This window comes from Culex pipiens, chromosome 2 (genome assembly GCF_016801865.2).
Source record: "Culex pipiens pallens isolate TS chromosome 2, TS_CPP_V2, whole genome shotgun sequence".
In the NCBI taxonomy this organism is placed as follows: domain Eukaryota; kingdom Metazoa; phylum Arthropoda; class Insecta; order Diptera; family Culicidae; genus Culex; species Culex pipiens.
The window spans coordinates 177,710,968-177,724,990 of record NC_068938.1 but is presented as its reverse complement, the minus strand read 5'-3'; the positions used below and the strand labels follow the sequence as shown (position 1 = coordinate 177,724,990).

Sequence of the window (14,023 nt, the reverse complement as noted above, 5' to 3'; positions counted from 1 at the left end):
CTAAATTGCAGATTTATAAAAATGGATGTTTTTAAAATGTGTATTTGTATTTTTAAATTTATGATGTTTTATTTTTTTGCTTTTTACTTTTGTTTTTATTTTTTGAATATTTGTATTGTTGAATTTTTAATTATCTGATTATTTTTATTATTGACTGTTACTTCTAGAAAATAAGTGAGAATATGCCAATGAGAAGGAATTTGCCTTCCAAACATATAAAAATTTCCTCCCAATTAACATTCTCAATCACGATAATTTAGAAATCTATTTCTAAAAAAAAAAAATGGATTCAGGATAAAAAAAATCGTATCACATCGTAATAATTTTTTTAAAATTCGTGATATACAAGACACTTTAACATCTAATCGCCACTCTTACCTATCTATTTCGGAAAACAACCGTGCCCCCCCAACATTTTGGACTAGTCGGCGCCCCTGATCATCATCATATTTTAAGTGATATTTCGATGCCCCTGTGTATTAACCTTGCTGGGATTCCTACTTAGTTAGTACAAAAGAGCACAGAGGCATGGATTTATGTTTTAAAAATCTTAATACCTCAATTAACTCATGTCACAGAAACGGTGCTAAAGCAATCAAATCAAGTAAATAAATCCCGGCTTCACAGAAAAAAAAATCATGGTTATATTACATCTGGAAAGGGGTACATCTTTTATGTCAGAAAAAAGGTTTAATTTTACCTCTGGAAATGTGTAATTTTACCACTTTTATGGTGTAATGTCACTTTTTCAGTCTAAATTGAGGTAAAATTACATCATAAAAGAGGTAATGTTCAACCTTCCAAAATTAAAGCTCCCAAATTTACATTATTTTTTACTGTGTTTTTTAATTGTAAAAGACATTTGATTTATTCGTTGATCATTAAACTCTTCATTTTTGACCTTTTGAACTTTTTGAAAAATTAAACTATAATTAAAAAAATGATGATCAACTCCATTTCTTAAATTGAAAATTGTACCGATAACGAGATAACAACATTTGAATATTTGACGTTAATTGGGTTACAGTGAGTTGTCACTAAAGCTAGAAAAAAGAGCACATTAAAGAAGTACTTTTCAACAAAACATTCTATTTAAGTTTAAAACAACACTTAAATTTTTTGTTCGACTGTTATTTTCAGTTATTGGAAAATTCACTCTTTTTTCTAAAAACAAACAACCAAACAATTGTTTATCACTGGGTACCATTGGTAAAAGGTGAAATTTTTTGTCATCTCAAACACTGCTAAAAATTGTTTAGAAATTATTTGACTATGCTTTGTTTTTTATCTTTTCGAAGTGAAATATAAAACGTTTACTTTATTAAGAATGTACTTTTTCTCAAATCAAATCAAACCATCCACTTTATTGACCCTTAAGACTTTTGTTTTCTTTATTGCAAGTTCCTGCTCAAACCAAGGAAAAAAACACAAAAAATAAAGAATTTAAAAACATATAAAAACCTCGCAGCACACCTGTATTTTTTTTATTTTAAGGTCAATTCATTCCAATGATTTGTTAAGATCTTAAATTGGTTGAAAAAATGATTTTAGCGAATTTCTCAGATCGAAACCCACCCAGGCGCGGTTAGGGTTTAGTGGGGAAGTAACTCATTACTTTTTTTTTAAGGGGTTCCGAATCCTTCTGACCTTCTGAATCTTATGAAATCCAACTGCTATCATCGAATAAGTTTATCTTTTAAATTAAAATCACATTTGATTCACAGAAACGACATCCTTTTAATCATTTGATCAGAAAATCACGCATTATCATATTTTTTCATGTTAATTTTTACTTTTGTCCATATTTAATTTGGATTTTGAAAAGTTTAATTTGTTTTTTTTAAATTGCTCGTTACAGTTCGAAAGTCACCGATCCCGGCCTATTGAAGAAATGCATCGTAATTATTCAAAAGTTTTATTCTTAAAAATAAAAAATAAAAATCGTACCAGTGTTCATTGCATTACGTAAGAAGTCAAAATATTTTCTTGGCAGAAAAAAAAGATGTATTCGAATGGCTCAACTCAAGTAAAAAATTCCAAAACTACACCTTGCTAACAAATTTGTTCTCATTCCCAAAAAAAGGCTTATCAAACAAGAAAACCGTTGCGTAGTCCAAGGGCACGTTAGATAAAGTTTGTTTTACATTAACGTAATTAACGTTGGCAACGGTCAGAATTTATAGCCCTACGATTGGTCGCCTTCTCAAACTATTTCACTTCTTTTCTAATCCACCCTGGGCCCTTGTCTTGTCTCGCTATAAAACGCCAAAGAAGATGAAACATCTCTCTTTTCTTCAAAAAGTTTAAGCTTGAACCGTCCCCTCCGAGAAACGTCTGGCTACAGCGATATTGGCTAATGTTCTGTAAATAGTTTCGGCTTTTTGATAAGCGCAGGGTGTCTGGCACTTTGGCTGCTGAAGGCCCGACCGTCGGAATGATTTACTACTTCCATCGGAGGAACCCTTTGAGAGGGGCTAGTTTTTTAAAGTTTTTTTTCTTCCACACACTGACTTTAATGCCCGTTTAGAAGGCGCCCACAAATGGAGAGGAAATGTGGCAAATTTGTCGGACCGAAAATTTGTGTGACGCACAAATGACATAAATATTATCTTTTAATGGATTTCCGGATTATAAAGTCGTACGAGGCGAAAAAAAAATAGAGTTGGAACGAAAGTGAATCGAAAGGGAATGATGGACTTTTTTTTTCTTCTTCCGGAACGATGACATGTTGATACTGTCACTTTTCATGGCCAGGGCTCACGATCTGTTGCATATTTTGACGGACTGTGTCATATGGTGAATGTGGGAATTGAAGATGTGTGCAACAAGTTGTCTTATTTACTTTCAAAATTCAATATCTCGCGAACAAAAATATTACATTGATCCCAATTGGAAAACCTGGTGGTGATGTCAAAACATTATTTAAACTATTTTCTCAATGTTTAAATTAAGCTTCAAATTTTCTTTTTAAATAATCAAACTAGCTCAATTTGCATCCAGGAACCTTCGTCTCATACAAGCTCATATGAGGCAGAAGGGATTCAGTGCTCGTTTGTTGGTTTAGGGCACTGACCGGGAAGCTTAAGCTTGTTGGAGCGAAATGGTTCTTGCTGCAGAAGCCAGGACCCTGGACAAACAAGACATCACTGTAGCCAGTAGCACCTTCTTGTAAGATCGATGTGTGCTGGCAAGAAAACGGACCCGTCTTGCGTTTTAACACACTCTGCGATGGATTTGACCCAACCAAGAAGGCTACGGAGGAGATGGATCTCGGTTTAAGCTGCTTAAAATTCATTATACGTCGTTTATAATTCATTTATTGAATTAAATCAATATGTGAGGGATTATTTGTAATAATATGTCGGATTTATTTGCTTTTTCGCCTTACGAGAGCGAGAGCGAGAGGGAAGCACCCAGGTTCGTGCAAATATTTGAGCTGCCAAGAAACGACTTGGCCCGGGCGCAATCCATCGATTATGATAATGATGGAACCTTCCAGCGACACGAGAGACCGGTTCTAGGGAGTATCAGTTCTGGTGCTGCTTGGCTTTGGCTACAACACAAACAAACTCCCCCCGTCAGGATTTCCAAGAAGAGTTCTGTTATCACTACTGACTGAAGTATCCCCTTCCCCCACCCCTTTTCCAACTGATTCGGATTATGCATGGACGCATTCTGGGGAGACGGATCCTCTGTGGGGCGAGGTATTTGGTGCTGGCCCACTTCTTTAGTTTAAGTTTTTAGCTAAGCAGCTTATCACGTTACCAGCAGTGTGGTTTGCTGCAGATGCGAAACTGCTCTGAGGGAAATAAATTTGAAATGTTATGTTTTTTTATGCTCCGAATATCAAACAAAAAAAATTAAATGAGGTTGAATGATCAGTTTGTTAGAAATAGTTGAAGCCTGATTCTTCGGCAGATTTACAAAGATATTATTAAACCAATGCCTTTTTTCAAGTTTTTGTCTCCCCCTCCTTAAAAAAAATCAGGAAGAAAAATTAAAACTGCTGATAAGGGCGTCCAATTTTCGAAACGAAGTTGACCTTATAGCTGTCGGCCACCATTGCTAGTACCAACCACTAGTGTCTTCCTTTTTATCTACAAGGACTTCGCCGCCCTGGGCTCCTAAGTGTATGAAAGTATGGCACGGAGCGACGGCGCCGAATACCCATATTTACACAAAGAATTTTAGAGCGCCCGCCGCGGAATTCGAACCAGCGACCTCCGGATTGTGAGTCCAGTGCGCGGTCCGATTGATCCACACGGGCGGGACAAAATATATATAGCGTCCAATTTTCTCGGGTTTTGAATTTCATGGGAAATGGGAAAAATATTTTTTAAATCCCGGAAATTCCAGGGATCCCGGAAAATTTTAAAAAAGTCAAAATCTATGTTTTTCGTTATATTTGTTTTGTTTATACTCAATACTTTCAATTGGTGATAATCTACACTTCAATCTAAACAAGGACAGCAGTTTTAGATAGCTTAAAAGAAATAAAAAAAATGTTTTGTTTATGTTCTTTGTTGTTCTTTGGATTTTAAATGAATCACAATTTTTAATCCAATTTGATTCAACTTAAATTAGTCTCTTAAATTTATATTTTCCCCATAGCATTTTTGATAAGACATGACTAGAAAAGCTAAAAACATTGAAAATAACAAATAAAATGGTAACAGTCAATGTGAAACTAAAGATTAGTATGTTTTATATAAAACATATTATACAAATTATCAATAAGTCACTACGCCAACTGGGAAAAATCGGGACAACAGTCTGAATTGGTACAGGAGATTTTAGAGCAATAAATTTGGAAATTGGAGTATTAATTGTTTTATTCTGTTCCTGTTTTTAACGAAATCAGTGAAAAATTCAAAAAATTGAATAAATAAATTAATTCATTACACTTGTTCCCAAGTGACATTTATTTCCAAGAAGCTCTTCAAGATAGCTATAGCATAGCAGTTTGAACCGCGGTAGGATAAAATTCTCTTCAAAACTTCTTCAGGAGTTTGGAAGAGTTCTTGAAGAGAGATTTATCCTACAGCGGTCCAAACTACTATGCTGTAGCAATCTTGAAGAGCTCTTGTAGAACTCCTGGAAAAAAAATGTTATTTGGGTTCTGATTCTCCCCAGATGCCAGCGTAAAAAAATATAAAATATTATATTTTTTTCAAATTTAAAGGCCTAAATCTACGTAAAAATAATACGCAGTCTTTAAAAAAATTAAATGGCTAAATAGAAAATGTTTAAAGTTTAAAATTCTATATATTTTTTGCTATGTGCTATCTATTTCCACAACCAAATCTGAATTTCCATACCAAAATATTTTTTTTTCAATTTCGGGAATTCCACGCATGGACGCACTACTGGTGATATTTTTTTTAAATTAATTGAAAATCATTTTTTTTATTGCTTTTTCAAAACAAACAATGCGCTATGGGTTTCCTATATGCATAGGACCTCTTAAGAATACATTGAAAAACACAAAAAAATCAATTTTCATTTATTGTATTAAATAAACAGTAAAGCAAAAAACTTATAATAATTACTGTTCTGTTACAATCAAAAATTTTCAACATGGCAATGAATTTTTTCAAGAGTTCTAGGCCTTTTCTAATGTTTAATCCAATTTTGTTTTTGAATAGACCTATTTGACTGAAATACAAATAAAAATAACATTATTTACATTGTATTTTTGCTATTTCACAAATTTTCCACACCCCCTGATTTTAGGAGAAATTTTGAAGATGTGAAGGAAACGAAATCTTGCAATAAAATTAGCAATTTACTTATGTGTAAAACATTTTGTAGGACTTTATACATTTACATTTTTAATATTAGGCTTCAAATTTTTATTAAATATTATTTGTTCCCTAACATTTATCTCAACCAGAGCTTAGGGACAAAAATTAAAATATTATTTGTAGTAGTCTAAGTTATATTTCTTATTCATTCAATTTAATAATAAATGAAATTTCAAGCAATCGGTTCAACACAAAGTATGAAATATATTTGCAACTCTCATATAGATTATGACTCATTTGAGTAATAAGATATTTAGAAAAATCATAAATGAGCAACTCTCTACGAAATCGGCCGATTTCGACCATTTTTATTTTTTGTATTTTTTTATTTGACTTAAACTTTGTGGGGGCTTTCCCTATGACCAAATAAGCTATTTTGCGTCATTGGTTCACCCATACAAGTCTCCATACAATTTTGGCTGCTGTCCATACAAAAATGGTATGAAAATATTCAAACAGCTGTAACTTTTGAGTGAATTTTCTGATCAATTTGGTGTCTTCGGCAAAGTTGTAGGTATTGTTGAGGACTTTTGAGAAAAAAATAGGTACACGGAAAAAAAAATTTGCTATTATCAACTTTTTTTCACTAAAACTCAATTTCCCAAAATACGTATTTTTTCATTAAAAAATAATGTCAAACTTGTTTTTGCATGAAACTTCGATTTTTTCCTAAAATCACTATTTTTTCAAAAAATCATAACTCGGCGGCAGATTTTTTGATCATATATCTCTATGTTCCTATACATATAAAAAAATCTCGAAAATCAAAAAATACTTATTTTGGGAAATTGAGTTTTAGTGAAAAAAAAAGTTGATAAAATAATCTGCAATTTTTTTTTCCGTGTACCCATTTTTTCTCAAAAGTCCTCAACTATACCTACAACTTTGCCGAAGACACAGAAAATTCACTCAAAAGTTACAGCTGTTTGAATATTTACATACCATTTTTGTATGGACAGCAGTCAAAATTGTATGGAGACTTGTATGGATGAACCAATCACACAAAATAGCTTATTTGGTCATAGGGAAGGCCCCCACAATGTTTGAGCCAAATCAAAAAATACAAATAAAATCCATTTCCGGTTTTGGTAGAGAATTGCTCAAATGTAAATCACGTAATCAAAAATGCCATTAAAATTGTTATTTTTAATCCTTTTTTTGATGCTGTTTCTTTTTAAATAATTCTAAATATAAGTAATAATAACACAGCTGCTTTAAACGTTGTTTTTTTGTATTGTTTTTTATTTTGTTGAATTCGGACAAAAGCGAAAACTCACGAAAATTGTTCTAAATTTAGTACAAAATTTATTTTTCTACACTGACTTTTAAATAAATTTAAAGAAATGAATGGATCTTATCTTGTTTATAAGTATATTGATATGAACATAATCAATCAAAGTTAATACGATACTTTGACATCAATTATCAAGAAATATATCTTTTAAGTAGGTTGTATCAAATTCAATCACGATTTTTAAATTAATTTTTTTTTATTTGCATAAAACTTTGTCCATACATTCACAATGCCAACAGCAGAAATTTTACTGTTTTCCATACAAGGCTTGTATGACAATAAATACAGAAACATCTGTATTTTGGCTAGGAATTTCCTAAAAAAATAAGCTCCACTCTTAAAAAATTACTAATTGCATCATAGATTTTTCTCACTAAAAGTTTCTCATAATTCGTATTTTATGATTTATAGGATTCAAAAAGACATCTGGATGATAATGCAAAATCTAGTTCAAAAGATTTTTATAAATATCGGAAATGTGGTCTAAAATTTCTAAATAATATTTTGAAAAGCTAGATCAGTTGTTAAGTTAAAGTCACTTTTATGTTATAATTTTTGGAAATTTTTAAATTTTTATTTTTTTAATTTGTTATGAAGGAAAGCTACACCGTAAAAATTATATTTGAAAAGCTGAGAACATTTCTTACAATTATTCCTCTGAGACTTAGAAAATCGGACAATTAGTTTATGAGATAAAGCCTCATACAAAATCATATCGATAAAAATCAGATCTCCTAAGTGTTATCTAATAAGCCTGTAATTTTCAACTGACGAAATCAAGGGTCCTGATTTTCGGTTCAATGAACAGAAACCACTCACTCATCGCCTATCCATTCGTCGACTATTCTAACCCGCTAGCATTCATGAGCGAATGATACTTGCAAGAAGCCAGCGAGTGGCCCGAACTGTTCACTCAGCGAACAAATACATCGTGAAAATTTTTGCCTACTCCGTCGCTCGACGACACTCACACACTACCATGCTCAGCAAAGAGCCATTCTCAAAAAATGCCAGCGCGGCAATCTTTTTGTCTTCACGCCCTCAATTTGCCATCAATTTGATTTTTTCTTGGTGGAAGTTTCATTGAATTGTGTTTATAATGTTATGAAATCAAAATAAATGCACAATTTAATTGATAATATTGATTTTAGACAACCCAAATCAAGGAGTATAACGCAGCGCATCAGAGAAAAAATGTTTTCAGTTCAGAGTGATCGGAGAATGAGCCGATCAGAGAGAGAAGAGAGAGTGTTCGGGAGCGAATGGTGTGAAAGTGACAAACAGTAGGAATGCATCAGGGCAGTATCGCGTCGCCTGCTATTTGTGCTCGCGAATGGAGTGGTTGATTTTTGAGCAATCAGGACCCTTGGACGAAATCTTAAAACATTTTGCCTGTTGAAAAATGCTCCTTTAATGAAATTTTCTGATCTTTTCAATTGAAATGATTTCAAAATTTAGTAATTAGTTAACTTTTATTTCGCGCAATTTTAAGAAAAAAAATATAAACTTCCTCTAATCCGGTTAAATTATGGTCTTGATCTCAAAATGATTTTTTAAACAAATTAATAAATTTCAACAAATTCAATGCGATTCAAACTTTTGCACTCAAATCCACCTGCCCATATTTTAATCACCATTCAGCCGCTAATTTATGGCAGTGACTTTCTTTCTCCACAGGATAAAAACCGACGATAAAAATCAAACCCATTGCTCCCATCTTGCATTCTTATTTCTTCACCACCAAATAAATTAGTATCCGAAAACAACATCATTGCCACCGGCGGCGGCTGCGGCGACCAGTTTCCCCAGAAATCAACCCGGAGAAACGAAACATTTTTCGGCAATGTATCAACAAACAAACCGCACAAGAAAATGCCTCTCGCCGCGACTCTATCAACAGTTCAATATTTTAATGGTTTTGATATTTTTCGCCTTCCCCCCGGCTGCGGCGGCCGAAGAAGCGACTTCTTCGTGTTGCTCCAATGTTGGCAAGATTTATGGCGCTGCCATAAATTAAGAGACGGTTCCAGCCAAACGCATACGCAAATGGAATCGTTTTTTTTCTTTTCATAAGTTTTGTTATTAACAATGAGGGTTGGACTACTGGGAAGAATGCTTTTTTTCGATTTTTTTTTTTCATTTCGATGATTCAAAATCGTAACAATTTCAAAGCCTTCTTCAAAATGTGTTAAGAAACATATGAATTTAACTTTGAAACGATAAGTACAGACCTTCGTGCGAAACGCAGCAAAGCCCCAGAAATCAGCTTCAACTCATAAATTATGATATTTTGAATATTACCTTCGATTCTCTTCACCAAAATGCCCGCTGGCAGCGCCAAGTTTGTTTTAAGTAAGAAATATTGTTGTTCGATTTGATAAAATATTTATCCCTCTTCCTTCTGTTTTCAGCGAGACTTCAATATATTTTAAACCGAGGGAAGAAGAAAAAAACACTGGTAATTAGTGAAAATCCCGCAAAAGGTGAAACTCCCAAATGACTTAAAAACCGCGCAAGATGTTCTCTGGCTTAAGGAAACCAAAACCACGTTGCGTTGCTTTCTGCCCCATAAATTACGCAAATGCGATAAATCTGCTTATTGCGGAACCCGCGCGAACAACTCCCCAAGTCCTCTCTGCCCCCTCCAAGAGAACAGGACTTCCAGCCGGGGTCGACGACGGCCACGGTCGTCGTCGGTAGCTGCCGTGGCGTTAAATCGCGATAATAAATCTTGATTCTATTATTACTTATTAATTTGCCCTGGCCTGGCCACAGCCACCTTTCTTTTTTGCATACCTCTTAGAAGTGTGCGTGAGCCTCGCAGGAAATCGAGCACACACACACTAGTCAAGTGGAACGCAATTAAACTTTTCCTAATTGCTTATGAATATAAATAGCTAATTTATCAATGGGTATGTATAAATAAATAAATGTCAGTTTCAGGAAACCACACGGGGAAATAAGTGTTCTGTGTACCTTTTTCTTTCTTTCTTGCATGGTAGAATCAAACTAAAAGAAAAGCCGACAGCAAATCGTGGTCATGTATCATATGGGACGGAAGTTTACGGGCCGAGGTTCTTTTTGTCAAGGGGTCTTACTTAAAATATGATTTAAATCACATTTCAAAATATAAATATAATGCAAAACAAACAAAAAGAAACAAAAAACAAAAAACAAAAAACAAAAAACAAAAAAAACAAAAAACAAAAAACAAAAAACAAAAAACAAAAAACAAAAAACAAAAAACAAAAAACAAAAAACAAAAAACAAAAAACAAAAAACAAAAAACAAAAAACAAAAAACAAAAAACAAAAAACAAAAAACAAAAAACAAAAAACAAAAAACAAAAAACAAAAAACAAAAAACAAAAAACAAAAAACAAAAAACAAAAAACAAAAAACAAAAAACAAAAAACAAAAAACAAAAAACAAAAAACAAAAAACAAAAAACAAAAAACAAAAAACAAAAAACAAAAAACAAAAAACAAAAAACAAAAAACAAAAAACAAAAAACAAAAAACAAAAAACAAAAAACAAAAAACAAAAAACAAAAAACAAAAACAAAAAACAAAAAACAAAAAACAAAAAACAAAAAACAAAAAACAAAAAACAAAAAACAAAAAACAAAAAACAAAAAACAAAAAACAAAAAACAAAAAACAAAAAACAAAAAACAAAAAACAAAAAACAAAAAACAAAAAACAAAAACCAAAAAACAAAAAAAAAAACAAAAAACAAAAAACAAAAAACAAAAAACAAAAAACAAAAAACAAAAAACAAAAAACAAAAAACAAAAAACAAAAAACAAAAAACAAAAAACAAAAAACAAAAAACAAAAAACAAAAAACAAAAAACAAAAAACAAAAAACAAAAAACAAAAAACAAAAAACAAAAAACAAAAAACAAAAAACAAAAAACAAAAAACAAAAAACAAAAAACAAAAAACAAAAAACAAAAAACAAAAAACAAAAAACAAAAAACAAAAAACAAAAAACAAAAAACAAAAAACAAAAAACAAAAAACAAAAAACAAAAAACAAAAAACAAAAAACAAAAAACAAAAAACAAAAAACAAAAAACAAAAAACAAAAAACAAAAAACAAAAAACAAAAAACAAAAAACAAAAAACAAAAAACAAAAAACAAAAAAACAAAAAACAAAAAACAAAAAACAAAAAACAAAAAACAAAAAACAAAAAACAAAAAACAAAAAACAAAAAACAAAAAACAAAAAACAAAAAACAAAAAAACAAAAAAACAAAAAACAAAAAACAAAAAACAAAAAACAAAAAACAAAAAACAAAAAACAAAAAACAAAAAACAAAAAACAAAAAACAAAAAACAAAAAACAAAAAACAAAAAACAAAAAACAAAAAACAAAAAACAAAAAACAAAAAACAAAAAACAAAAAACAAAATTGAGTAGCCCCTCGACACCACAAAGTGTATTCCTTGGACACAAACCAGCAATGACCACCTTCGGGCGTTATTGTCTATGGTTAATCTATGGGGAAGCCTCAAACAGAACTGACCAACGACTACCACCAGGGGAGGATTCAATAGTTTTTTTTTTGTGCGGTCTCTACCACTGCTGGAACGATCGCAAAGATTTGAGCTCCCAGCCCAGAATCGTCACTATCGCTGGGGAACCATCTGTGGACAGAACGCCACTGCCACGACCCCACCGCACCGCACTGTTTTGCGGTCTTTATTCTACTTCTTTGGTGTTGCTTCTCTTTTTTCGCTCTCTTGTCTGGATACGACTTCCAGCCTTGCACTGCGAGATTAAAACAAATGAGCGTTATTTATATTGTTGTAAATTTCTTACATTTGATTTTTTTTTCTGGTCTTCTCTCATCCATATTTTCACATTTGTGTGAGGGCCCGTAATGGGAGAAGAACCGCGGTGCGTCTCAATTCATTTCATTTCGATTTACTGCGTGGTTGGTTGTTGAGAAATTTGCGTTGAGAACCGGGGTAATTCGGGTGAACTAGAGAAAATTCTCGTGTGTTTGGCAGGTCAAATAGGGTAGCGTAGTCATCAATGAGACACTTTTGGTTTTCAACTTTCAATGATTTTTGTATTTTTATCATCTGCCTTTTTGCTATGAGCTTTTTGTTACATTTTCTTTCTATTAAAGTGTTCTAGCATTGACCAAAATATGAGATCGATCTGATGTCTACAGCCAGAGTTATTCAACTGTCTCATTGTAGACGCACCTGGCAGAAACAATGAGACAGGTGGGGAACAATGAGACACTGTATAAAAATCAAAACTTTTCGAGCTAAACATCATGTTTTTGTGTTGCATCATTGCAGGTGACTTGCCTTGAACATTTTAAAGCAATTTTGCCAGCTTGAAACTTTAATTAACAAAAGTTATACTAAAAAGTATCTAAATTTTGTAAAATCCATATATTCATGCCAAATAACTTTATATTTTTGATTAAATGAAGTTTAAACTCAATAAATATGCCAAAAATCACTTTAAATTCATGTTTTGAAAGATTTACAAAGATTTTGAAAAGTTTTATGAAGAAAAATCAAAGTGTCTTATTGTTACCCATGGGCTGAAAAGAGTGGGGAACAATGAGACAGCCCTGGATTCTGGGTATATTCTTAATTTTGGTCAAAACTGATGAAAGGACATTGTAGCCCAACTCATTCCCTATGAATAGTCGAAAGAAATCTGAAGAAAAAATAGTTTTTGTGTTAATGGCAGCCTATGAGCGAAAATGTAATTTTTGTCCATAATTTACTTTTATACCCCAGAATCAAACATTTATGAATAACTTTGCAAGGGAGCGTCCATAACCAAAGCCACTATTATGGCAAACGTGTATCAAGTAGACACACCTTTCCCCCAAATATGAGCCTGATTGGTTGAAACTACGACTTGTGAGAGCCATTTTATCATTGTTCCCCGTGACTCATTGATGACTACGCTACCCTAATACATATTTTAAAAATACCTTGCATAAATTTATACCGATTTTAAAATACAAATTTCTTCATATTGATCAACAATCACACGTGTCCAGCTCGCAGATGTACCTGCTTTTGCTACCACAGTCCACATTGTTCCACTGCGTTCCACCTGCTCCTCCCGCCACCAAGCAGTGCTCTGCTCCACTTAAGTTGTCCGGTTGTCCCGCGGCAAAGTTCGTATACCCAGCCCGCCCGTCAATCCGCTTATTACCGGTAATCCACACGAAGCTTCCCGGCTTGCCGAGATCCGTTCCGGCGATCCACCACGGTCCCCGCTGGGTGATGTCCTCCTGAGCGAGAGCCACCATCAGCTTAACGTCATCCAGCGCCGAGTGGACCGAGGCCAGCCGGAGTCCGTGCGCTCGGCACTTGTGCCAAGCCTCGAAGAAGGTCACCGGTTCGTCGTTGTAGACAAAGTAGCGCTGGTACGAGTTGGCAAAGCCGGCTCGGGATGAGATGCCGAGTGTGGAGTTCTTGGCGGCTGAGCTGGACGCGGCCAGAACTACCAGAGCTAGAACTAGGACTGATGAAACTGCTTGGAAAGACATTTTGAGGATACTGAAAGTTGCTTGGAAGATCCGGGCATTTTATAGTCGTCTTTTTTGTTGACAAAATTGATGCTCTGCTCAAGTATCAGTTCTATTTTTGATTTGGCAGTCACACTTCGTAAATCAATCAGTACTTAAAACGGATGAAACCAATTGAAAGTGCACTCCAGAAATCAAGTGCACTTATCTAGTAATGATGTAATTCTTAAAATGTTTGAAGAGTGATATAAACCACTTATCATTTATATCATTTAATGATTATGTAACATATTGTGTATAAGATATTTCATTATCATTTTATAAATTTAAATGTCAGATAAAATTAAAATTCACAAAAACGCAAAAAAAACTATTATTTTGTGAATCGAAGAAGAATCTTAAACTCTTAAAAACA

General features: G+C 33.0%; 1 protein-coding gene across 1 annotated transcript; it reads right to left on the bottom strand.

Moving 5' to 3' along the window:
* Window positions 1–13,060: 13,060 nt before the first annotated feature.
* On the bottom strand, window positions 13,061–13,638 carry LOC120429273 (perlucin-like). The gene has a single exon (XM_039594489.2). It carries the CDS (start codon window positions 13,627–13,629, stop codon window positions 13,114–13,116), a length of 516 nt encoding a protein of 171 aa, XP_039450423.1. The 5' UTR covers window positions 13,630–13,638; the 3' UTR covers window positions 13,061–13,113.
* Window positions 13,639–14,023: the final 385 nt, after the last annotated feature.

What these genes read in the sequence shown, in the direction of transcription:
- LOC120429273 (XM_039594489.2), bottom strand. Translation starts at nt 13,629, where the DNA reads ATGTCTTTCCAAGCAGTTTCATCAGTCCTAGTTCTAGCTCTGGTAGTT.